Here is a 27,732-nt window from a genome sequence, read left to right as displayed (position 1 = left end):
ACAGACCGCCACCGCCCAGCACGAGACCTCTACACGGAATGAGATTTTGGCTGCTGAGGTGCGGAGTGCCCTCCATACCAACGTGTGCCAAGCGGCCACCCACGACCTCCTCAAGCAAGAACTACTGGCAACGTAAACCCGACACCAAGAAGTCGCTGACGAGTTCCAACAAGCTCGGACAACCTGGCACCACGACCAGGAACGTGCGGCCCTAACACACGTCGAACTCTCAGCCGAGTATGTCCGCCTCACCACCCAACACCAACAGACTGAGTCCCGCCTCGCAGCTGTGACGGCTGACCTCTCTGAACGGTTCGAGGCTCTGGCTGCCGCCATTGCCACAACTCACCAACTCACCAACGAGATCACCACCCTCAAGCCTGAACATGACGCCATGGTCCACCAAGTCGAGGTCGCCAATGAACGGAACAGATGTCTCCTCATCAAACACTGCCGCCAGTGCACCGACCTCGAAAAGCACATCTTCCAACTCTGCACGTCCAAAGCCGCCCTCGAACATGTCCTCAGCCCCGGCACGACGGACCCCTCCATCGTTCAGACACCTCTCCTTACCCCACCTGGCACTCCGAATATGATTCAGGCACTCTCGGTATATGTAACCTCGACGTCACTGCTCTCCGAACTTTTCTCTGCACCACGCACACCGCGTAACCTTCTCATCCAAGACTTGTGTCGTGCCTTTCGGCTACGGATCGTTGCGTGAGTCGGGTGGGAACCACTGAGGTTTTGGACTAGGAGAAGAAGAATATGAGATAGTTTTTGTTACGAATAGATTGCAAGATGGAGATGTGAAACTCGTGAATCCCACGAGTATAATGTATTAATGGATACTTGGATTGTAAGAGAGAATTAGATGGTAAAATCGTGAATCCCACGAATATTTTTTATTAATCAATCCTTATATAAAATCAACAACCCCTATACATCTTTCTCTCTTCCTTATATAGTGTAGGAAGAGTCTAAGTTTATCACATGCAAGCATCATGCTTTTCCTAACTTTAGTTTTCATGCACACTGCATGTGCATGATTAGCTTTCTATCCCATCTTTTCTTTTAACTTGAGTGTGTATGCATGAATAACTTTTTGTACCATGCATATCTAGAATATTTACATGGGATAAAGTTTAGTATTTAACTTTAAAATTCATAATATGCTAGTATAGTGGTAAGGCTTAAAAATCGTTAACATGGAGGTATAGGGTTCGAATCTTGCCCTATGCATGTGGGTCGAAGCATGCTACGGTGTACCAACTTTTGGCCAAAAATTTAGTACTAAATCGAAGAAGAAAATAAACATTAAAAATTGTAAATAAGTTTCAAAAAACAAAAAACAAATTCATTACGTCACACTCGAATGCACAAAGATATTGTACGTCACACTCGAAATGTCCCTAGGCCATATTTAATACATTAATTGTTGCCCCAGTCTCCTAGGTAGAGTTGTACGAAAGCACACCTGGAGAAGGTATCCATTGTGACAGTTGGTCAGTCTCAGTATCTCTCTCTCTCTCTCTCTCTGGTATGGGTAGTCGAACGTGTCAATTGGTATGTCTCTCTCTCTCACTCACTCACTCTCTCTCTCTCTCTCTCTCTCTCTCTTCTGTCTCGAAGTTGTCAGACAGACAGTGGCAGAAAGTTAAAGAAAGACGACATATATATTACAGGTCTATCTCTCTATTTCTTTCTTTCACTCCACCTTCGATTCTTTCTGTTTTTTTCTTTCAAAGCTCTGTTTCTTTCTTTCTTTCTGTTTCTCTCTCTCACTCCACCTTCGATGCTCTGTTTCCCCGCGTAGCTGTTCTTGTGTTCCCCTCTGTGCCAGGTTCGATCTCTGAACGCAGAGATTTTTGTTTCCCCTGCTCGTTGTATGTGTTGTTGATTTTCCTTCCTTGTGTATGCTCGTTTGTTTCCTCTGTCTATGCTCGTTTGTCTCCTCTGCAGCAGCCTCGTTTGTCGAAATCAACACGGTCTGGTACCTCTGCAAGTTGTACAACCTCCAGGTATTCTCTGTGTTGCATGCCCAATACTCAATGTTTTCTTTTTCTGAATGTTTCCTGTCTGTCTGTATGCTCGTTTGTTTCCTCTGTCTATGCTCGTTTGTCTCCTCTGCAGCAGCCTCGTTTGTCGAAATCAACACGGTCTGGTACCTCTGCAAGTTGTACAACCTCCAGGTATTCTCTGTGTTTTTGTTTTCTCTGTGTTTCTCTGTGTTCCTTTTAAAAATGTATGAAAATATTTTGATCGAGGTGGTTGTGTGTTAGACATGTTTGTACATGCAACGTAAATGGAGTTGGCTATGATGAGTTGCTATGTTTTCGTTTTGTTCTTGTTTCTTGTCCATCTGTTTTATTTTGTGTGAGTTTGACATGGATGAGTGTTTTTCCGACTATTTTGGGTTTTTGTGTGTTTGACATGGCTTGTACATGCGATGTGATGGAGTTGGCTATGATGATTTACAATGTTTTCGTTGGCTTGTGATGGAGTTGGCTTGTGTGTTTTACGATGTGATGGAGTTGGCTTGTACATGCGATGCGATGATTTACAATGATTTACAATGATGGAGTTGGCTATGATGATTTACAATGGAGTTTTTTTCCGACTATTTAGGGTTATTGTGTGATTGACATGGTTTGTACATGCAATGAGATGATTTGCTATGTGTTGATGGTAATTGCTTGAGTTTTCTTCTAGTACATGCATATTCATTCCCTGAGAATTGTGTTGACTAGGACAATGACGAGAAGGACACCCATAAAGAAGACATTGATGAAAGAGAAAGTGAAGACACCAGTGAAGGAAGGAAGAAGGACACCCATGAAAGAAAGCAAGAAGACACCCACAAGAGAAAGGGTGATGAATTCATCAACACAGAGAAAGAAGATGTACCACTCCATCAGTCGAGACACACCTCTTGGATGGAATTATTTCCTTCGAGCACGACCTGACGTGTATCCAGAGCTGAGAGAGTGGTTGTTAAAAACCTGGGGGTCAGCACATCCCGACACAAGGCGAGGATTCCACATAAGTGGTTTGAAGAGGGAATACATGAATTTATTGAAGACGAGATACGAACATGTTTATGATACAAATCAAATCACTAACAATGAGGTGGGTACTGTTTTTGCACGTGCTTTTGCATGTGAAGTTCAAGGTGGCATTGACGTAAATTGGGAAGATTTTAATCGGCACCGGTCAGAACATTACAAAGGGTCCTCCAGTACCAACACTGGCTTGAAGTCATCTGGAACCTCTCATGTGGATATTCTAGCTATAACACCTATCCACCAAGTTCTAGAGGCAAAGGTACGGGCCACAATGACTGAAAAGCATGAACAGATGATGGCCGGTTGCATAGCTTCTATGAGCTCAAGAATACAAACACTACTTGCTGATTTGGAAGCAGTTAAATCAGCTGAGATACAGGCAGAAAAGAAATTTTCTTCAATAAAAACTACATATGAATGGATTGCATCGACAATCCAAAATTCAGAAAGTGAGGTCTTGAAAGAGGAGTTGAAGAAAGAGCTAAACAATATGGGCACTCAATTAGGTTCACAGATGAGAGACCTTGATACTTGCAGGAATGCACATGAAGAAATAGATAATAAGTTGTCAGCCTTAAAGTTGCATTCTGAGAACCTTGCATGCTTGATGCAGGATTTAAAACAAAATGGTTTTGATACTTTGTGTCCATCTGTAATTGAGCACCCAAGTGGTATAGAAAGTACCATTATTAGTATAGCTATATCACGGTATTGGCTTTAAAAGTTATTTATTTCTACTTCTTTGGTATAAATAAGTGAGCAACTAATATATTATAACTTGTGTTTGCAATCTTCCAGGTGTATATTTTGTGGCCTCGGATTCAAGCTGGAGGCTATGGATGTTGTGATTACACCATGCTTGCACACATATCATGTGCTATGTGCTAAGTATCATTTTGAGAAAGAGAATACATGTATGGACTGTAAAACTACAATTGCGGCTGAGTGGTACTATGCTTGGGGTTTAAAAGTACACCCGTACGGTATGTGGCTCTACTATTCTATTGTTTGTATTATATGATGTCAATTAACATTTGGACTAGAACTAGTGTATGCCACAATTCATACTTCAAATTTAGTGTAATCTCTAACAACTATTATGTGGAACCCTAATTATGTGGGTTAGTATTGGCAGTACTCTTAATATATAATTGGTATGTGTAGTTGAAGGGATATTTTCCACAATTAGTAGTACTAAAAGGGAACCAGGTACAACATCGTCCAATCTATATTGCAACTTGCCTAGTATTAGTTTAGTAAACACTATACTTATAGTACACTGTTGACTGTTAAGATTGTTTGTGTAACTTGGGAATTAGTACTAGTAATGTAATTTGGGAACAAGGTGTATAGTAAATTGTTGAATAATAGTACAATTATTGTAATTTGGAAATGAGGTGTGTCAAACACATATCACGTTTAGTACTAATACTGTTCAAGATTAATACTGTTGGTGTAATTAGTACAAGTTATGTAACTAGGTGTGTAGAAGACATATCATGTTTAGTATTACTTGTGTGCAAAATACCAATCTACATTTGTTGGATTAGTACTTAGTAAGTACTACATGGTTCATGATTAGTACTAGTTCTGTACTTTGTGAACTAAGTTACTAGTACATTGCTCATGATTAATACTAGTTTTGTAATTTGGGAACTGAGTAGTACTTTGTTCCTTATTAGTACTAGTTTTGTACCTTATTAGTACTAGATCAGTAATCTAGAAAATAAGTGAGTAGTACATTTTGTAGGATTAGTACTAATTGTGTAATTTGACTAAGTCAGTGGTACATTGTTGAGTAGTACATTGTTCAGGATTAGTACTAATTGTGTAATTTGACTAAGTCAGTGGTACATTGTTCGGGATTAGTACTCCTTGTGTAATTTGCTAACTAAGTGAGTAGTATATTGTGCATGATTAGTACTACTTGTGTAAATTGGGAACTAAGTGAGCAGTACATTGTTCGGGATTAGTACTCCTTGTGTAATTAGGTAACTAAGTGAGTAGTATATTGTGCATGATTAGTACTACTTGTGTAAATTGGGAACTAAGTGAGCAGTACATTGTTCGGGATTAGTACTCCTTGTGTAATTTGCTAACTAAGTGAGTAGTATATTGTGCATGATTAGTACTACTTGTGTAAATTGGGAACTAAGTGAGCATTACGTTGTTCGGCATTAGTACTCCTTGTGTAATTTGCTAACTAAGTGAGTAGTATATTGTGCATGATTAGTACTACTTGTGTAAATTGGGAACTAAGTGAGCATTACGTTGTTCGGCATTAGTACTCCTTGTGTAATTTGCTAACTAAGTGAGTAGTATATTGTGCATGATTAGTACTACTTGTGTAAATTGGGAACTAAGTGAGCATTACGTTGTTCGGGATTAGTACTAGTTCAGTGATTTAGGAAATAAGTGAGTAGTACATTGTTCAAGATTAGTACTACTTATTAATTTGGCTTAGTCAGTGGTACATTTTTCGGGATTAGTACTTGTGTAATTTGGTAACTAAGTGAGTAGTATATTGTGCATGATTAGTACTACTTGTGTATGTTGTGCATGATTAGTACTAATCGTGTAAATTGGGAACTAAGTGAGCAGTACAGTGTTCCTTATTAGTACTAGTTCAATAATTTAGGAACTATGTGAGTAGTACATTGTTCATGACTGGTACATTGTGTAAAATGGGAAGCAGCTCTTGTGACCTACATTATATATTTTAGATGATGGTACTAACATTCAAGGTTTTTTTGTTTGTTGCAATGAATGTTGTAGTGTCAAGCAACTCCACGCCAGGGAAGGTAATGGAACAACCAGCCCCTGTGCCTAAACCCTCAATATCTGCTGCACATTCCAAGGTTCAGGGACCATCATTACCAATAACCTATGATTTTTATGATGAGGATGAATGTATGAGAAGGGCCATTGGAGCAGTGGAACATATGCTTCTACAAACAAATTCCCCAAGCTCCGGTCAACATCAAGAAATAGAGCCCACTAAGAAGAGAAATGCAGTTTCTTTACAAATAGAGCCCAGTAAGAAGAGAAATGCTGCAAGAATGTTGTATGGAAACGGCAAGAAAGGCAAAGTTGAATGCAATGGTGAGTCATATAAGTTCTCACCTGTCTGGAGCATTGTCAACCTAATCCATTGTCTAATACCATGTACTTGTGTTACTAGCTGATGATGAAATGATATTTGGTGACGGAGATACGAGTCCAAAACCTGATCATGAAGACGAATTTATCACACTCCCAGGTACACGTCAAAAGCCAGACTTTGAAAACAATGATTTAGCTCATAACAACCCTATTCTTGTTGTTATTATAGATCATAACAACACTGTTGAGCACCTAGATGTTGTGGAGAAGATGACCGAGCCCACCACTTGCAATGGGGTATCTACGGCTGTACAGTATGACGATGTAACATTAGGTAAAAATGTGGCCCTAAACCCTATGTTCATTGTTTGCAAACTTTTGAGTATGTGAGTTCATACCAATATTCTTTGGAATCCCATTAATTAGGTTTACAAGAGCAGTCTGATTCCCAACTGCAATCAAATGAATCGGGAACTTCATGGAGCACAAGTGCAGAATCAGATTCCCATCAGAGTCAGAATCAAATTAACCTTTGCAAGGAGGCAGACTCTAGAAGCTCATCTTCCACACATGAGGATTGTGAGAAAAACGAAGCATTCATATGTGAAGAGCAGCTGGCATGTACAAACAACACTATGTCTAAAGAAGCCTATGAGTGTGGAAAGAATATGGCAAGTACTGAAGAGAAGATTGAAGCCCATGAAGAGTGTGGAAAGAATATGGCAAGTACTGAAGAGAAGACTGATTGTACTGATAATGTGGCAAGTGCTGAAGAGAAGACTGATTGTACTGATAATGTGCTAGTACTATCTAAAGATTCCCATGAGGATCATGGAAAGAACATTGCTAGTAATGAAGAGGAGCTTGATTGTACTGAGAATGTGCTAGTAGTGTCTTGTGAAGCCCATGAGGATCGTGGAAAGAACATCGCTTTCCCTGAAGATAAGCCTGATTGTACAGAATCCCATGAGGAGTGTAGAGTGAACAACGTTACTAATGAAGGTGGGCCTGATTGTACTCAGAGCGAACAACGTTGTCTTAAGAATGAGGTGACATCCATCGTACAAGAGGAGTTGACCATGACTACTGCCACGGTCCACATACAGGAGTCTAATAAGAACGAGTGTATAGGCATCGGTGATGATGATAGGGCAATAAAGATCGCTAGGAGTACAAGCATTCAGGAGATGAGTGATAATTTGTCTATCGACAGCACCTTTGTGGATTTGTGTACAAGCATTGCAGTTGCAGAAAACATAGTTGCTCTCTCAAGCTTGCCACCAGTACAAGGTGCCCGCGCATCCACGCCTGTCTCTGATGCCTCTGATGATGAAGTGCCACTTAGTCAGCTCATACCTAAAGGCTTTAAGATAAAGAAGAATGTAAAATCAGAAAAATCTGGCACCAACAACAAGCGCATTACAAGATCGGCCAAGTTACCCTCTAGTGCCTGATTGTCTTTCGATTGTACTTGAACTTTAGTTGTTAGTGATGTCTGAAATTGAACTATTTGGATACCAAAATACTGTTTCAATTGCCAATGTAAAAAATCCAGTTCATGAATCTGAAATAGTTATACCAGTGTGAAATCAAGTTCATGTTTAAGGATTGCTTCTATATTTTGCTCATCAACATATATCAAAAACAATGGGAATATACTTTTTGATCTAAGTATTCTTATTTTACAACGTTTTGTTTCTTTTTTGAGATCATCTCCTAATCCTCGCAAAGTCTTTCAGTCTATTGTAGATAAAATGCTTGAAAGTCTTCTTAGCTTGCTAGGAAAATTTAGGTTTTTAGGTGTTGATGATGAGAAACAGAAAATATCGGGTATCGGGTGTTATTGAAGATATCCTGAAGTATAGACTGTTTCATCAATCCCATTTGGACGGTAACCAGAATGTGTGCAAATTGTTGAAGCAATGTGGGCCATATTTTGATGATATCATCCCAAAGGATGAATCATCCACTAACAGTAGTAAGGAAACACTTTGAGCTATCACAAATTATTGTTTCAGAAGTTGGATTATTTTGTTAAGGAAAGGAAGGTTTGTACTTTAAAATCCATAGCCTGGATATTCAGGACTTATATACAAGAAGTAAAAACTCAGATGGCTTCACAGGACATATCATGAAACAAAAAAGGATTCTGAGAGAATAATTTTCATTGTTGTCTTCACAGAATTCATCGCCCCCTTTGAAAAATGAACTTACAGTAGAAAATCTTACAATATTAAAGTCTTTAATGAATTCAACTAACAATCTTCTCTTGGTAGCAAAAGAAGAGCAGATTTATGTGCCAACAGAGGACACACCAACTCTGCAAAACTCCTATGCTCAAATAACATCAGGAAACATGAGCAATATCGGCAATGAAGAAATCCAAGTCCTGTTGATAACAACTAATATATTATGAAAGATAAGTACAAGTGGTTGAGAGGCATAAACCCTTTGGAAGAAAGACGAAATATATCAATTCATTTGTCAATCATCAAAATTAATAGTGAACTCCAAGTGGATGTTTTTCAGTTTTCTAGTACAATGTATTGATAGGGTGACTTTCAAGCATTAAATAGAGAGACCTCCCCTAATATGTGCTCATGAACCTCTTGGGGGACCTTGTAGACAGTGTTGTATCCCTTAACCTTGTGCTTTGCTTGAGTCATATTGAATTTGATCGCAAGAATGGCATCAGCGTAGATTATTGCGATGGGTGCTTCTTTTAGTAATGCATATGTGTTCTTGCACTGCGGCAACTTTGCATAATAGTTTCCATACACGACAGACTCACCAACGTTGAAATTGTTGCCCCAACCATCCCTCACCACTTCTTTCAATAATGTCTTTCCTTGCTTGCACACCACAATGTAGTAGTCTTCTAAATCTTCATTCTGAGAATATTTGAGCACTGCAAAATGATCTCCAACTTCCAATAAAACTGCCAAGTCTTGATTTTGGTTGTAGTATACAATATCGTTTGAATGCACATCCTCTTCAATATCATCTTGTAGTTCAGGCTCAAGCTTCTGCAGCTTCCAGGGCTCCACGATTGATAGGTTGATGCATTTATCCCAAGCTTCATCTAGACACATGGAACAAAAGCATGATAAACTACGGAGTAACAATTGGGTTGTGTCCTTGCGGCTAAACCCTAACACACAATGGGTGCTGCGTGTCCCTTTCACGGTTTTACAACCATATGATTTAGTTCTATCGACCTCATCAGCGCGAACTTCAACAAACAATCTGTTCTTACCATCATTTGACATCTTCCATGTTAGCCACTGCACAACATCATGTGCATTTTGTAACTTAGCGCCATTATTATCCAACTGCTCACTTGTAAGGGCACGTTTGATCACAGCCCCCGCGCCATCATGCTCTCCTTTTCCATGTCCAGACCCGAAGTAATTCCATTGCATACGAATATTGAATAAGGAGAAATACCTGCTTTGGTGAGTACAAGATGAGTACAATACTATGAGTACAACATGAGTAAATACTGATTTAGTACAATTCTCTTAAGGACGGACAATACTATGAGTACAAGATGAGTACTTTATATCCTCCTGTAAACACAACATAGTACAGATACAACACACAACATAGTACAATGTGTCTATGGAGAACCCTTCACATGGATTAAAACATAATTAGTACAATTCTCTTAAGGACGGACAATACTATAAGTACAAGATGAGTACTTTACATCCTTTTGTAAACACAACATAGTACAAAACCAACACACAACATAGTACAATGTGTCTATGGAGAACCCTTCACATGGATTAATCGATACTTAGTACAATTCTCTTAAGGACGGACAATACTATGAGTACAAGATGAGTACTTTACATCCTCCTGTAAACACAACATAGTACAGATAGGACACACAACATAGTACAATGTGTCTATGGAGAACCCTTCACATGGATTAAAACATAATTAGTACAATTCTCTTAAGGACGGACAATACTATAAGTACAAGATGAGTACTTTACATCCTTTTGTAAACACAACATAGTACAAAACCAACACACAACATAGTACAATGTGTCTATGGAGAACCCTTCACATGGATTAAAACATAATTAGTACAATTCTCTTAAGGACGGACAATACTATAAGTACAAGATGAGTACTTTACATCCTTTTGTAAACACAACATAGTACAAAACCAACACACAACATAGTACAATGTGTCTATGGAGAACCCTTCACATGGATTAAAACATAATTAGTACAATTCTCTTAAGGACGGACAATACTATAAGTACAAGATGAGTACTTTACATCCTTTTGTAAACACAACATAGTACAATGTGTCTATGGAGAACCCTTCACATGGATTAAAACATAATTAGTACAATTCTCTTAAGGACGGACAATACTATAAGTACAAGATGAGTACTTTACATCCTTTTGTAAACACAACATAGTACAGAACCAACACACAACATAGTACAATGTGTATATGGAGAACCCTTCACATGGATTAAAACATAATTAGTACAATTCTCTTAAGGACGGACAATACTATAAGTACAAGATGAGTACTTTACATCCTTTTGTAAACACAACATAATACAAAACCAACACACAACATAGTACAATGTGTCTATGGAGAACCCTTCACATGGATTAATCGATACTTAGTACAATTCTCTTAAGGACGGACAATACTATGAGTACAAGATGAGTACTTTACATCCTTTTGTAAACACAACATAGTACAGAACCAACACACAACATAGTACAATGTGTCTATGGAGAACACTTCACATGGATTAAAAGTTACTTAGTACAACATAATACAAACAAAATTAGAAACATAATTAGTATGCTACGATGTGACTAGTACTGTTTGTTAATAGTTACAAACATAATTAGTATGCATCCACTAACACAAGATTTACTTCCTTACACATTGCATGATAAGTATTAAACATACGGATTAAAAATTACCTGGCGATAAAGTAGAACGATCGTGCCGCCTTAAACTGCGAGGCAGCACCATCAGACCAAACCCAATGACGGTTAAAGGTTAGCCCTAGAGAAAATAAATCTGCATGGTGAAGCTTAAAACAATGTTGAACAAATAGTGTATCATGCTTTTTATCATCTGAAATGTAAAATATTGATTTCTTATGTAACTCACCGTCTTGCCTCCAATAGCAAATATGTACAAGTATTGTACATTGATCATTGTACCAATGCATTGATTGAACCTCATTTTGAACTTTAAATGTATAGTTTTCTGCAAAATCAATAACGGATACAATGACACCCGTTGGTAAGTTATTAATACATTCCTTGAACTGTGAATTTTGCCAATAACTCCGGAAGTTATGTGGAATAAACTCCCCAAGTTGTTTCTTAAATTCTGAGACAAGGGTAGCAGCACATGTCTCCTTATATACTTCCTTGATACGCTTAGTTACAACTCCCTTGCCAATATTTTCAGTCACATACTCCAAATATTTCCATTTCACGATATGACTATTTCCCATATCAAGCTCCTGCCTACAAAATAATGGTAGCGGACAAACCTTACATGTTCTTAATAGACATGTCCGACGATGCCACTCACACGATGGTTCTTTTTCACAAACACAAGACCTCCATAGCTCAGAAACGGATGCATAAGTCATGTTTCGTGCATTACACCTATTATCCTCCCCATTTGGTCTACAAATCTCACAAGTGCAGACACATAATTCCCCATGTATACCCTTAGAATCAGTACGCATTGCATTCACAGAAACCCTTAACATGTCCATCTTCACATGGTACACACAACAACATGTATTCCTCTCATTTAATTTTCTAACATAAAATGGTTTCAAACCTTGGAACTTGCGGAATCCGACAGTCAAGCTTGGATGTTGGTCTTTAAAGTTCATGTACAATTCAGCCTACATCAACCAATATATATAGCAAACATTAATATACACTTGGTCAAAACACAAAGTTATGGAATGTGAATTGATATAAAAAAATGGAATACCTCTGTCATCTCCAAGAAGTGTCTAGGGTGAATCTGGTACTTACCCTGACTTATTCGTTGTCTACACACGTCCTTCTTATTTGGTGAGACACGCGTATTTTGGGCCCAAAATGAATCCACTTTCTCAATAATCTCTTGAGATAAGGCATCACATCGTCGTCTACGTCCCGACCCCAGCCACTTGAATTTGCTTGAGTGTATATTTCGGCGATGTTTCCTCAAGTTCCTTCTTTGAATACCCAGGGCTAAGGCAACTTTAGTATCACTATATTTTTTTTCTCTCACACCATTCACAACCATGTGTAGGGCTGCCCTCTTTGCAGCAAGTTTGTCTAAGCTCTCTACACCTTTCACTAAGTCTAGGGATGACTTCATAGACTCCACAATCTCTTCTGAAACACATTGGTCCCTAAATTTTATTCTCTCCATGTCTTCATTCAAACTTTGATGGTGTAACACTCTACAAATAATATCCCTACGATCCTCTTCACTAAATCTCTTCGTTATTTCTACCAAATAACGAACTATGTGAAGAACCACTCGTCTCTTAGTCCTTTCAGATATGCATGAGTTACTTGACAACTCACTCTCGTTAGGAACCCCCATTCGGTCACTAGATTTATCCACAAAAATTAAGTGTCTTGCGAAAGTAGTTAATGTTATATAGACTCAACCAAGAAAACACAATCAAATGTTTTTAAATGTGGCCTGCAAAGTGAGAAATATTTTGTTTCAAACATTAGAATTACATATCAAATATGGCAAATGTCAATTCTAAAAATTTAGTACTGAAATATGAAGAAATGAAACATTTTAGTACTGAAAATGAAAAAAATGGATGGAAGGAACCTCCAATGGTGGAGGGAGCGTGGATATATAGACTCAACCAAGAAAACACAATCAAATGTTTTTAAATGTGGCCTGCAAAGTGAGAAATATTTTGTTTCAAACATTAGAATTACATATCAAATATGGCAAATGTCAATTCTAAAAATTTAGTACTGAAATATGAAGAAATGAAACATTTTAGTACTGAAAATGAAAAAAATGGATGGAAGGAACCTCCAATGGTGGAGGGAGCGTGGATATATAGACTCAACCAAGAAAACACAATCAAATGTTTTTAAATGTGGCCTGCAAAGTGAGAAATATTTTGTTTCAAACATTAGAATTACATATCAAATATGGCAAATGTCAATTCTAAAAATTTAGTACTGAAATATGAAGAAATGAAACATTTTAGTACTGAAAATGAAAAAAATGGATGGAAGGAACCTCCAATGGTGGAGGGAGCGTGGATATATAGACTCAACCAAGAAAACACAATCAAATGTTTTTAAATGTGGCCTGCAAAGTGAGAAATATTTTGTTTCAAACATTAGAATTACATATCAAATATGGCAAATGTCAATTCTAAAAATTTAGTACTGAAATATGAAGAAATGAAACATTTTAGTACTGAAAATAAAAAAAAGGATGGAAGGAACCTCCAATGGTGGAGGGAGCGTTGGATATGCCGCCTCGATTTGGTGGAAGGAACCTCCAATGGTGGAGGGAGCGTGGATATGCAGCCTCGATTTGGTGGAAGGAACCTCCAATGGTGGAGGGAGCGTTGGATATGCCGCCTCGATTTGGTGGAAGGAACCTCCAATGCCGCCTCGATTTGGTGGAAAAAGCCCCAAATCACCACGACATCAACTGCAATCGGTGGAAGTACGAAAGTCGTTGTCAAAGAAGTGACTATTGGCTGCTACCTAAACCCTCAGAACAGTCTCTGTACCTCAACCGAAACCTAACAAAAACAGAAACCCTAAAAAAATCAGAAATCCTCAACTCAAACTCTCCAACCAGACATGGATGTCTGAGATTTAGATTGAAGGAAAATCAGAAACGTGACATGGATGTCTGTGATGAAAAGCTCAGAGAGATAGAGGAAGAACAGTATGAGGGGAATCGCCAAAACGACGTGAGGGGAAGCGCCAAAATCGACGTGAGGGGAAAATAGCCCCCAAAATGGAAGAACATCTCCTCACGTGTTCCCCCCACTCCTTCTACAGTTAATGACACTTGTACTACAGTCACCCCACTCTCCAAAATCGATTTTCTTTTTCTCTAATTTTTTTTCTGAATTATTCAGTACTAACAGTATTGAAAGTACTGACAATTTTTGTGGCCAAAAACAGTACTTTTTTGGTACCCCGTAGCGTGCTTCGACCCATGTAACAATCTTTTCTTCTATTTACAAATTTGTCTCTTCATCTGCTGAGAGACTCTCACCGGCCTTCTTTATTCGGGTCTTGCCGGTTCGTACCGGGTCTCCTTACCAGTTCCATCCTTCATCCGGTTCTCACCAGTTCCTCCTTGCCGGTTCCATCTGGAGGGACAAAAATGCAATTTTCACGTAGTGTGCGAAATACACTACGACAACATGCGTCCTTCAGTCATTGGCCGCCACGTGTCGCATATTCTTTGACGACGCCACACCCCCAGACCGGCAGACCTTCATCTGAGTACTCCCTGAAGACAACCATGCCCTCGCCCTCTTCATGTTGTACTAGGAAGACACCGAAGAACCTTCTCCCCCAGTCGACGACCTCTTGCCCCAACATCTCCCTATTTTGTTTATCAAAGGTATGGCCTACCTTCACACCGCCCTCACCCCTGACTTAGACATCTCCGACCTGATCTATTTCACCTACCCTTCTGATGTCACGATGCAAGTCACCAAAGACCAGCTAGCCCACCTCTTCGCAACACTAGTGCGCTTACACTACATCGCCGACACCCTCACCCGCACCCCTGTTGGAGAACACTACGACCTTCGTACCCCCGTTCGGGCTCCTCTGGCTTATACGCGCTTGGCAAACCGCCTGGGATGTCGGGGTTCGTGCTAACATATTCAACATCGAATACGCCGCATTCAATTGGCCCACCGACCTCGAGGGTGACGACATACTAGAGTTAGCCCTATACCTCGACGTCTCTCGCGAGTATCAACTCATGAAATTCGATGAGGCTCGTGCTTGTGCCCTCCTACGAACACCTCAGCGAACACCACGTCCCCGACCACAGACACCCCATGTTCGGTGACAACCCCTTTCACACACCCCCCCCGCCACCCGACCTTTTCCCCCTCCACACACGGGTCGTCACCCACCCCGGTCGGACATTCACGGAGTGAAAGGAATAGGCCCTTCTAATCACCTTCACCACTCGGCCACAACCGAGTAAGCGCGAATCGATGGAGCAGAAAATAGGAACCACAAAGAGAAACGAAACGCGAGTACACAGGGATTAACGTGGAAAACCCTAGACGGGAAAAACCACGGGAGTACGAGACTCCAAACCAACACTATACAGAGAAGTATACAATGGCGAGCTGCAAGGCGACGACCTTGAGCTCGCTGTCCTCGCCACAGGCGGCGGAAATACACAGAGGCGTCTACCTCTTCCTCTCTCGCGCTCTATCTCTCTCTCTCTCTCTCTCTCACGGCTGCTTACACTTCACTCCTCTTGAGTGGAAAAACAGAAAAATGAGAAGCAACAGTAAAACTGTTTGCCCTAAGTCATATTTATACTTATATGACTTTGGGCTATTTACAACTGTAGCCACAGGGGCCCATAGCGAACATGTTCACGGATATGTCCCTGCATCCGGATCGCTCTCCGGGTACATTCGTCATCCAGTACCGAAACCGGGGTCTTCGTCATCCGGTGCCGAAACCGATACCGGGCTTGTCGGCATTCATCTCCGATATCCGACCATCCCATCCGAAAGGGACCGAAATCCCAACAAACTCCCCCTTCACTTCGGCATGGGATGTCTCTCCAATCCGATCCTCTTCCGGCATGCTTCTAGCTTGTCGGGTGTGAGCACCTTGGTCAGCATATCCGACCCGTTCTCGTCCGTGTGGATCTTCGTTAGCACGAACTCCTTGTCTTCTATCCTTTCCCGGATCCAGTGATATCTTCGCTGGATGTGCTTCGTCCGGGAGTGATAGGCCGCGTTCTTTGCAAGGTGGATTGCACTCTGACTGTCGCAGTAGAGTCGGTACTCCTCCTGCCGGATACCGAGCTCTCTAATGAAGTCCTTCATCCATATTATTTCCTTGCCGGCTTCAACAGCCGCCATGTACTCCGCCTCCGTGGTTGACAGCGCAACCGTCTTCTGCAGCCTCGACTGCCATGAAACAGCTCCCCCTGCATACGTCATCACATACCCTGATGTGGACCGGCTGGTATCTACATCAGCCGACATATCCGAATCGGTGAAACCGTCGAGTTCGGGCTTTCCGGAGCCGAATCGGAGGCACACATTTGTTGTGCCCTTCAGGTATCGGAGTATCCACTTGGCCGCGTTCCAATGCTCTTTGCCGGGATTGCTCATGTACCGGCTCACCACTCCGACTGCATATCCTATGTCCGGTCTCGTACACACCATGGCGTACATCAAGCTCCCGACGGCTGAGGCATACGGCACTTTCATCATATCCTCCTTTTCAGCCTTTGTCTTGGGACTTTGCTTGCTGGACAGCTTGCAGTTTGTCGGGAGGGTCGATCCGACCGTTCTTGCTTCCGACATGTTGAACCGGTGAAGCACCTTCGTCACGTACTTCTCCTGTGACAGCCACAACTGCTTCTTCTTCCGGTCCCGGATGATGTGCATCCCTAGTATTTGCCTCGCCGGACCCAGGTCCTTCATTGAGAAGGTTCAGTGAAGAGCCTTCTTCAGCATCCGTATCTTGACCTGGTCCCGTCCGACGATCAGCATGTCGTCCACGTACAGGAGGAGTATTAGAGAGTCTCCTCCTTCGAACTTCTTCACAAACACGCAGTGGTCGGACTGCGTTTTGAGGTACCCTTCGTCGGTCATGAAGGAGTCGAACTTCCGGTACCATTGCCGGGGAGGCTGCTTCAGTCCGTAAAGGCTCTTCTTCAACCGGCATACCAGGTGCTCCTTCCCTTTCTTCTCGAATCCTTCCGGTTGCTGCATGTAGATCTCTTCATCGAGGTCACCGTGAAGGAATGCCGTCTTCACGTCCATCTGTTCTACCTCGAGGTCCATGCTTGCCGCTATGCTCAGCACCGTCCGGATAGAGGTCATCTTCACTACCGGGGCAAATATCTCGTCGAAGTCGACGCCCTTCTTCTGCTGAAACCCCTTCACCACGATCCTGGCTTTGTATCTCGGGGGGTTTCCGGCATCTCCCGGTTTCAGCTTGAACACCCACTTGTTTCGAAGTGCCCGCTTTCCTTTCGGCAACTCCACAAGTTCATATGTGTGGTTCTCATGCAGGGAATCCATCTCGTCCTGCATGGCACTCAACCACCTGCGGCTCTGGGTGTCATGCTTTGCTTCTTCAAAGCTCTCCGGCTCCCCCTCGTCGGTTAGCAGCACGTGCTCTGGTTCCGGAAATCTCCGGGGGGGCCTTCTCTCTCTTAGAGGATATCTCCGTTCGGGAGCTTCGGTAACCGGTTCTTCCGATTCTTCTTCTTCATCCGAATCCATTTCGGGATCGGGGCCGGTTCCGGTATCATTTTCATCTTCTTCGGCCGGTTCTGTTTCTTCACCGTCTTCGGCCGGATCCTCGAGTGTTAACCGGTCCCTTGCCGGTCGGGACTGCTCCTCGTAGAGTTGATCCTCACCGGTCGACTTGGAGCTCTTCATCTTCTTCTCCGACTCCCAGTCGGCGAGTGTCTTGTCCTCCATAAAGACGATATCTCGACTCCTGAATATCTTCTTGTCGACCGGGTCCCATACTCGGTAGCCGAACTCGTCGTCGCCGTAACCGAGGAATATGCATGGCCGGGTCTTCGGATCTAGCTTTCCTCTCCGGTCCTTTGCCACATGCACGTATGCGAGACACCCGAACACCTTCAGATGCCGGTAGGATACTTCCCTACCGGTCCACACTTTCTGCGGCGTGTCTCCGTCCAAAGGTACTGAGGGTGATCTGTTTATCACGTATGTCGCCGTCGACATTGCCTCAGCCCAGAACCCCTTGGGTAATTTCGCATGTGCCAGCATACTCCGGACCCTCTCCATTATGGTCCGGTTCATCCTCTCGGCCAGCCCGTTCAGTTCCGGCGTCTTCGGCACATTAAACTCGAGTCGGATTCTCTTCGAGCGACAGTACTCCTGGAACTGCCCCCGGTATTCCCCTCCGTTATCCGCTCGTATTGCTTTCAGCTTCTTGCCGGATTCTCTTTCCACTCTCGCGTGGAGTTCTTTGAAGACGGACAATACTTGGTCCTTTGTCTTCAACGGTGCCGTCCACAGCTTCCGGCTGTGATCATCAATGAATGTTACGAAGTACTGGGCTCCGCCATGTGACTTCGTTTCTACCTGACACACATCAGTGTGCACCAACTCCAATGGTGCGCTACGTCTCGTCGGTGGCCTTGAGTGGAAGGAGGTCCGGTTTTGCTTACCGGCCAGGCAGTCGGTGCACTTCTCCAGGTGCACATGCTTCACTGGAATAAGGTTGTCTTCTGCAAGCCTCTTCATCCCCTTCTCACTCATGTGGCACAGTCTCTTGTGCCACAGCTCACCGGCAGTGTCGGCTGCCACATTCAGCTCTTCCGGACATAACCGGGCATTCATCAGGTACAGGGTGTTGTCTTTCCGGGCCCGAGCCACTATCAGGCTCCCCTTGCTGAACTTCATTACGCCGTTCCGGATGCTACCTGTGTAGCCTTCATCGTCTAGCCTCCCGGCCGAAATCAGGTTCAATCGAACCTCCGGAACGTGTCGGACATCCTTCAGCAGCATTTTGCAACCGGTCGGGGTTGTCAACCACACGTCTCCTATGCCGGGAATCCGGCACGTACCTTCATTCCCCATCCGAACACAGCCATGCTCACCGGCTGTGTAGGATGAGAAGTATCTTCTTTCCGGGGTCAAGTGGAACGACGCTCCGGAATCGACCACCCAGGTCGTCTCATCGCCGGCAACGTTTAGTTCACCTTCTTCGGTGATGAGCATGATTTCTTCCTCACTTGCCGCGAGTGCCGTTGTTCCTTTCCGGTCCTGCCCTCGCCGATCCGAACCTCTCCGGTCCGTGGCTCCCCGGTATGCACTGTTTCTCTCCGGTGACTTCTTCGAATCGGTGTCGTCGGCTCCGTTGTCTTTTCGGTAATGCCGACAGTTCTTTCGGAAGTGCCCCGGCTTCCCACAGTGGAAGCATGTGGGCCTTCCTCTTGACTGCGACCGGGTCCCCGACTTCTCCCGTCTTTGCGGACTCCGGTTCCATTGTCTTCCCCTATCCGATTTGGTAAGCAGCGCCTTCGAGTCGGAGGCCGGTTCTTTATCTCTCCGACGCGCTTCTTCGTTCAAAATACTCGTCTTTACCGTTTGTAAGGACAAGTTGTCTTCCGTGCAGGAGGTGCTGAGAGTCACCACCAAGTTCTCCCAGCTGTCCGGCAATGTACACATCAGGATGATGGCTTGCATTGCATCCTCCAACGGGAACTTGATCGCCGCAAGCTGGTTCACGAATCCCATGAACGTGCTTACGTGTTCCACCATACTCTCGCCGTCCCGGTACTTGAGATTCACAATCTTCCTCATCAGGGAGGTCCGGTTCAACGCATTCTTCCTCTCGTAGAGGCCCGACAGCTTCTTCCACATCTCGTATGCGTTGGTGTCGTTCGCCACATGTTGTAGGACGCTTACATCGACATATTGTCGGATCGTCGCTACGGCTTTCCGGTTCAGGAGCTTCCACTCCGACTCAAGTACCCCCTTCGGTATTTCCGACCTGTCAATCGGTTCGTACAGGTCCCGAACAATCAGAAGATCCTCCATCTTGATCTTCCAGTCGGCGTAATTCTGTGCGTTCAGCACCATCATCCCCGGCTGCCCGCTGCCGCCGCCTTCCATTTTCTGCAACAGTCGCTCTGATACCAGTTTGAAAGGAATAGGCCCTTCTAATCACCTTCACCACTCGGCCACAACCGAGTAAGCGCGAATCGATGGAGCAGAAAATAGGAACCACAAAGAGAAACAAAACGCGAGTACACAGGGATTAACGTGGAAAACCCTAGACGGGAAAAACCACGGGAGTACGAGACTCCAAACCAACACTATACAGAGAAGTATACAATGGCGAGCTGCAAGGCGACGACCTTGAGCTCGCTGTCCTCGCCACAGGCGGCGGAAATACACAGAGGCGTCTACCTCTTCCTCTCTCGCGCTCTATCTCTCTCTCTCTCTCTCTCACGGCTGCTTACACTTCACTCCTCTTGAGTGGAAAAACAGAAAAATGAGAAGCAACAGTAAAACTGTTTGCCCTAAGTCATATTTATACTTATATGACTTTGGGCTATTTACAACTGTAGCCACAGGGGCCCATAGCGAACATGTTCACGGATATGTCCCTGCATCCGGATCGCTCTCCGGGTACATTCGTCATCCAGTACCGAAACCGGGGTCTTCGTCATCCGGTGCCGAAACCGATACCGGGCTTGTCGGCATTCATCTCCGATATCCGACCATCCCATCCGAAAGGGACCGAAATCCCAACACGGAGGCCATCCTCCGCAAAGCTCTCCCTTTCAACCACCCCCTCACCCACCTCATGCTCCACCAACAACTACCCCCCCCCCCCATCTTCACTACACCTCCTCTACTCCACGCCCCGAGTGCCCGATTCAACGCTGCGGCCTTCTACGTTGATTTGGTTGACCATTACCAACTCACCCACGACATCCAAACCGCCCTTGATTGCATTGAAAGTAGTACCGGTGGGGACACTCGCCTTGATAATCAATCTGCCGCCCCCATCCCCTGGGAGTTCGACTTTTGCGAGACCCCCCTACTCCTCACCCGCCTCTACACCTATTACCCTGAAGTCGCCTCCGAACCCCAAGTCAACATATTCCTTTACTCCCATGTTTACCGCGATAAGATGTCTTCTTGGGCGGCTGCAAACCCCACCCCCACTTGAGGATGGCACCACCCCGTAGCCGACCCCCTCCTCGAACCACCTGGCCTCCAACCCCCATGGCGTCTCCCCTGGTTCGCACAGGCATCCTTTCGCGAATGGCTCGCCCTCCACCCCTCTGAGATGTGCACCAGCCCCACCTTTTTTCCCCTCCCTTTTCGTTGGCCATGGCATGACTTTAGAGCCGCCCAGGCACGCCTACCCACTCTCCAATTCAACTGGCCGGTGTTCCCCCGACCCTCGCGCACATCTCTGACCGAACCAGGCATGATCTGGGTCATGCAACGATTCCTACGTACATACCTCGATGTCCCGAACCCTGACATTCAAGCCAGCCTTCGCTTTCTACAACTACTACTCATCCTCCTTGACTTTGGCCCGTACGAAGCCCCCCCCTTCCAACGGCACAACCACCCAGCTTGGGGCCTCACCTTTAATTTGAATAAAGGTCCTACTCGCCGCCAACTGGTCAACCTTTGGACCTGCGTCAACGTACTCCCCGCCACCTACAAATGGGATTTTGAAACCATGATTGACACGTGTTTTTTCCCCACTTACATAAGCTTTAGTCGAAACCCCCCTTCTCCCTTCGCCGACCACAACACCTGCACTTGGCTCACCGGCCCCAAGAAAGATTTCTTCATGACAACCGACCAACTGCAGGAAATCCGGCTACCACCACTGAACATCCGTCGTCTTCGCCATCATCTCCGACGCCACCCACCCCCCGAGGAACCCCCCTACTCAATCCTACTCACCCTCGACGCCCGAAGCTCCCCTCCCATAGTGCACCCGGGAGTGTGCACTCATTAGGTTGGGGGGGATGTTAAGTGTTGGGATAACAACACAACCAGTCACGAATAAGAGCGCATCAACAAGGACGTAGCGGAAACAACAAGAGGAAAAGAAGCAAAGAGACATCCAAGTGTGAAAGGCCCATACCGTAAACGTGAAAGCTATATAAACCACATAGTAGTGGCTTTGTGGGGGTTCTCCCATTTGTAAAGATCTCTTAAGTGATTAAGAGCTAGAAGCTTCCTCTCCTCTTTCTTGTACACTTTAAGCTTAAGAGAGATTAGTGAAGTGTTAGTTAGAGAACACTAATCTCTCTCTCTTGGTGGTGCTAGACCTCTTAGCGAAGAGGGTTAATAAATATATTCATTAATCTTGTTGTCTACATTCATTACCCCATTGTTTATGAGAGTGAGCTTGAGAGCGATATTATGCCTAATCACCTATTAGTTCTTAAGTGAGTGTGAGGCTCGGAGGTGTCCGACAACCATCTCCGCCCGATTCGCCATCAAGAGGGTACCGCCGGTCCGAATCTCGCTACGACATCGAGGAGCTTACTCCATCGATACATAGATCCTTCACAAACGAGCAAGCTCAACATGATCTGGATCAGTATCCAGAATGAAGAACCGTATCTATGTCCAAAACGGAGAGGCAGATCAGTGTCCGTATATGAGTGTAACCGATAGGCCGTTAGAGGCCTACGATCCTCGCCTAGTATGTAGGCATATTTCTAGGAGTCAATGTCAGTTTCTCGGTACGAGCATTGAAGTACATGTCAGTACTTCTGTCAGTCCTTTTAAGGACTTATACGAGCACGTTGTATGTACACAATATTGAGTTTATTCTGAAATAGACGTTGTGTGTTCTGCTCTCTCTGTCTCTGTCTCTGTCTCTCCCACGTATTGTGTATTCTCAAGCTTTCCATTAAACCTTGTCTTTGTTTTCTGTTGCTATTTGGCTGAGCCGGTTTTTCTAAGCTTCTGCACTTTAACTTTCACAATGATCAATCGAATAGTTCCATTCTCCCCTCTGTACATTGCTTTGCATGTGCTATCAAATTTCTCCGCATCATCATCAAGACAGTTCCAACAAGCATGTCCCCATTGAGGGTAAATGAGCTAGAGGCATGGCATAGCAATCGTAATGCCCTTCCGCATACAGCCATTGCCTCGCGGCATTCCCATAGAGAATGGGAAATGCTTTCTAGTTGTCCACATGCACTACGTCTACGGTCTACATTGGGGCATTTCGCCCATGCCCTTACTAGTAATGATCTATGTGCAATAAACCATAAGCACATCATTATCTTGCGGTCACCACTGTCATGTCATATCATTTTCCAGAATTTATCTAATCTCCTTTCACTAATGCCCTCATGTATCCAATATTTACGTGTTGCAATATCTTTGTGTTCTTGTTCTAGAATAATTTGCCTCCCGATTTCGTGTTGTACCTTAAAGGTTCAACCAACTTGGCACCATCAATTCGTCCCCGAGTGCTCCAGAAATATACCATTGGGTCCCATGATAGCTGATCTGAATGCCCTTCTATCAGGCAACACATTATCGTCGGTTTGATCTCATTGGGTTTGGGGTCAACCATCATATCCTTTCCATTTTTTGCAATCAAACTAATTGGCCTTTCAGTTTGATAGGTTGGTTGCTCACGTATTTCCATTCCATGCTCTATTTTGTAGTAGCATGTCTCATTAGGTCCTGCTTTAATTCCCTTAATTCCAATTAGATAATTTCCAGCATTTATAAGTCCTGTCCATTCAATTTCGGAGGTTTGCCTATTGCGTGCAATGGCATATGTAATTCTCATTAGCATGCTTTTACCCCTGTTTATCCTCCATATTCTAGCCTTTTGAGTGCCCACATCATTAGATAGAAATCTCTTCCAATCCGCTAACGCATTCCCTTGGGCATTGATTAAGTTGGCCCATTTGAAGCCTACTTTTTGTCCTATCATTAGCCCGTCCACATCTCTGATTAGTGGGTTCCAAACAATAAGCATGTACATTCAGGCATATGCATCATTTCTCCACCTACAAACAATTCCCTTTCTGATTCCTTGCCACACCTTCATAATTCCAGCAGCACATATACTCTGGATACAACCCCAGTATTTGGGTCGCATTTCTGGCATAAAACCCCAAAAAGAGTTGCTTGGTTAGCTTCCACCTTGTCTTGGTAACCACATCTTCCATTGACGTCTCCAAAGAATTTTCCTAGGTGCTTCAGGTGGTTGCAAGCTCCTGACCACCAATTTGCCTCGCAAGGCCTTCGTTTGCACCACGACATCCATTAGTCCCACCCTTTTCTTTTATAAGTGTGATTCATGCAACCTTTACACGACCATGTTTTTCCTCTATGGCCCCCCATAAGAAATTTCTAATAAGCCTTTTTATCACTTTCATCGACTTGGGCGCGATTATCCAGCATGCGACAATATGCCATATAGTGGCCATTAGAACCTGATTTGCAATCACAATCTTGCCTGCAAATGATAGTTTTCTTGCCTTCCACCATATTAGCTTCACTTTTATTTTGTCCATGAATAGATTGTAGTGTTCTAATCGATCAATGTCCATACCAATTTTGAAACCCAAGTATCTAGTAGCTTCTCCTCTCCTCAACCATCTAAAATTGGGGTCCGGAGCCCAATTTAACACATGCTTATTACAAATCCAAATGCCCACTGATTTATTCCAATTTATTTTAGCACTCAAGCCCCTACAAAATTGCATCCCGCATAATGTAAGTTGTTGTATCATCAGCATATTCTATATCAAGCAACATTCCTGCATCCTCGGGCAAGGGAAGACCTTGTATTTGCCAAGATCTATCAGCAATCTGATAATCCAAAGCTTCTACTGCAATAATGAATAGGTACGGGGCCAATGAGCATCCTTGGCGTACCGATCGTGACGTCTTAAAGCTCTTCCCCATGCTCCTAGTCATTAAAACCTGGTTGGATGCATCCTTGTAAAAGGCAACCATTCCAAGGATCCATTGTTGCTTGAAGCCTAGGGCCTAGGAATTCCCATGAGATCCTGTCATATGCTTTTTCAAAGTTGAGTAATATTACTTCCAGGTTCACTTCTTGCTCCTTCGCCCATGTTGAATACTCCCAGAAAGTTATCACATTGTCAACAATGCTTTGGTTTTCTAAGAAGCCAGTTTGCTTTGTATGTATAATGTCCCCTAGTACTTACCGTTTTCAATTGACTACTTACAACTTTAGCCATGGTCTTATAGGCCTTAGTGAGAATCGTCAATGGTCACTAATTATCGAGTATTGTCAGATCTTTTCCATCCTTGGGTATTAAATAAATCATTCCTCTGCACATTGTTGTAGCTATTAAACCTTCTGCCATAATGTATAGCATCCCTATCAACATGTCATCCTTAATTAGATCCCAATGTTTACTGTAAAAGTATATAGGGAGTCCATCAATGCCTACACAACTTTGTTTGTTCATATCTGCAATTGCATCCCACAATTCCTGCATACATATAGGGGTATTTAGTCGGTCCATCATCCGAGTAGTAACTCCCTTTGGTATCCTATTTATTGTATTTCTAAAGGCATCATGATCAATGTGTTCCTCTTTACATACATTTAGTAGTTGCCTATAATAGCTCCTGGCCATTTCAAGCATTTCCTCCTCACATGTGGTCATTGTGCCATTTGTCTTTTTTAAACATGAAGGTTGAGTTCTAGAGCCTCTGCATTTGACAACTTCAAAAAAACCTTTAGTAACGGTCACCTACCCTCATCCAGCTTGCTACTTTACTTCAATAGGCCTTGGTACTCCTTAGTTTCTGATACATATCCAATTTGCATTTTGCCTCCTATAGTCGGGTCTCAATCCATACATTATTTGGGTATTGTTCTCTTAGTCACTGCATAGAAGTGAGCGTCCATTGCATTCTCTGTAGTTTCTCCCTCATCTCTGTTCTAATTTCAGTTGCTTTCTTCTAAAAGAAGCATGCACATTCCTCAATTTTCCCAACCAGCCTATGAGCGGGATCATGATATATCCATTTGACATTAGACCATGTTCTTCTTATATCATCAATCCATTTGTTATCCATAACCAATTCCTTGCTCATCTTCACATTATCTGGCATGCATCAATTGTTTTCTTTTATATGCAACAGAACTAGTGAATGGTCTGAGAACATCGTTCCAGGACAAATTATGCATTTTTCTTTCCTATCGATGAGCCAACAATCCAAATACCATCTGTCCAACCTAGACATTGTCCTCCCAAGCACGCTTCCTCCTACTCTATAGTATAGAAGAGATTTTTCTTTTTGAATCTAAAAGTTAGGTGCCTTCCAACACTCTATCACATTATATGTTAAACAAAACTTATCCCATGCATCTTTTTTCTGCCCCTTGCATCATGCCATTTGCATTTCCTCTTCTATCTTCTTGTTGCTCCACCATATTAAAATCTCCTCCAATGATCCACAACTTTGCATCCGGTTTCTTGTCCACTAATTGCAACCAGAATTCTTTTCTTTCGGTAGCTGAATTTGGGGCATATATGTTCAGTATGCCCAAGTGTCCATATCTGTGTTTTATCCTTATATAGACAACACGACCCTCTATTACACACCCCCTGCTTATGTATGTTGCATTATACTTAGCTTTCATTGCTATAAGTACTCCCCCATGAATCTATCTATCCCCCGTAACTGTCGATCATGTATTGGTCCAACTCCCAGGGAAAATGTTTCCAACTTTGTCGATCTTACCCTCATCTAGGTGTGCTCTTGCACCATGATAACATCATGCATCATTGCCTCAGTGCATCGCCGAATTTTAGCAACCAATACATTCTTCTTCGTCTGGAATTAGGTGCCACCAAATCGTTGTATATTCCATGTTAGCAAGCTAAGATTCATTTCAACATATACCCTGCATCTTTTGTGGCCCAGCCAATGCATTTTCAACTTCCACTAGGTTAGCTAAGATCCCATCTTGGAGGTTATGCTCTTCCAATGTCAACATTTCAAGGTGGTATACCATGAACTCCATGATCATTCTAGGAAGCTTTCTAAATTTCACATTTATGTAGCATATTCCTTCCTCATTTTGCTTTCCTGAGCTCTATATCATGGCATCTTTCCATTGTACTTTTCATTTTCACACCTATTGCGGTATCATATGTTGAGTCTACATGAGCACCCATTTGTTGTTCCAACCATCCGAGTGCTTCTTCTCTGTTGTGGGGTTCCTTATTTCGAGCGAACAGCATATAGGACAGTCCAACGATCTAACCTTCGTCATCACAATTACCATAAATATTGATTTTACACATGCACTCCTTCTTCATCTCAGTTCCACACATTTCCCTGAACCACTTTTTGCCTGTTAGTTTCAGTTTGATCTGTTGCCCGATATTCGATAGGGGGGTCACTTTGTATTGAGGATTCCATTTCACTCTAGGCCATTTACACATACCTTTATTTTTCTCCATCCCATTCTCTTCCTCTTTTCTAGTACACATCTGCCTTTTCATTTTTGCTATCCCCTCAATATGTTGGGTTGTTACCAGTGACTTATCGTGCTCTTTCAAGGGGCTTACACCCTTTCCAATACTTATTTCTCGTACCTCATCCTTACATTCATGATGCATCTGATCAGTTTTAGCCACTAACAAGTTGTCTTTCTATTGCAATTTATGTGTATCATTAATAACTTTCACATATTAGTTGCTCTCTGAATATGCCTTCGTTCTTGCTTCCCTTTCATTAGTTATGTTTTCATTTTCCTCTAAGGTTAAGAGTTCATATTTGTTGCT

At 43.2% G+C, this 27,732-nt stretch overlaps 2 protein-coding genes across 2 annotated transcripts; one reads left to right on the top strand and one right to left on the bottom strand.

The window, feature by feature from the left end:
* Positions 1 to 6,007: 6,007 nt before the first annotated feature.
* On the top strand, positions 6,008 to 6,557 carry LOC147851006 (uncharacterized). The gene is made up of 3 exons (XM_087335552.1): positions 6,008 to 6,167; positions 6,247 to 6,324; positions 6,397 to 6,557. Exons 1-3 carry the CDS (start codon positions 6,008 to 6,010, stop codon positions 6,555 to 6,557), a joined length of 399 nt encoding a protein of 132 aa, XP_087191678.1.
* An 18,092-nt stretch (positions 6,558 to 24,649) lies between these two features.
* LOC147851005 (uncharacterized) lies at positions 24,650 to 25,164 on the bottom strand. Its single transcript, XM_087335551.1, has 2 exons — positions 25,132 to 25,164; positions 24,650 to 24,949 (listed from the first exon to the last, which is right to left on the bottom strand). The coding sequence occupies exons 1-2, from the start codon at positions 25,162 to 25,164 to the stop codon at positions 24,650 to 24,652; spliced, it is 333 nt and encodes a 110-aa protein (XP_087191677.1).
* Between the last annotated feature and the right edge of the window lie 2,568 nt (positions 25,165 to 27,732).

The sequence above is a fragment of the Azolla caroliniana genome, unplaced genomic scaffold, assembly GCF_043228905.1.
Source record: "Azolla caroliniana isolate FFs.n. ecotype wild unplaced genomic scaffold, voAzoCaro1.0.p SCAF_20, whole genome shotgun sequence".
NCBI lineage: Eukaryota > Viridiplantae > Streptophyta > Polypodiopsida > Salviniales > Salviniaceae > Azolla > Azolla caroliniana.
The sequence above is the reverse complement of the archived record's forward strand: the minus strand, read 5'-3'. Positions and strand labels throughout refer to the sequence as shown.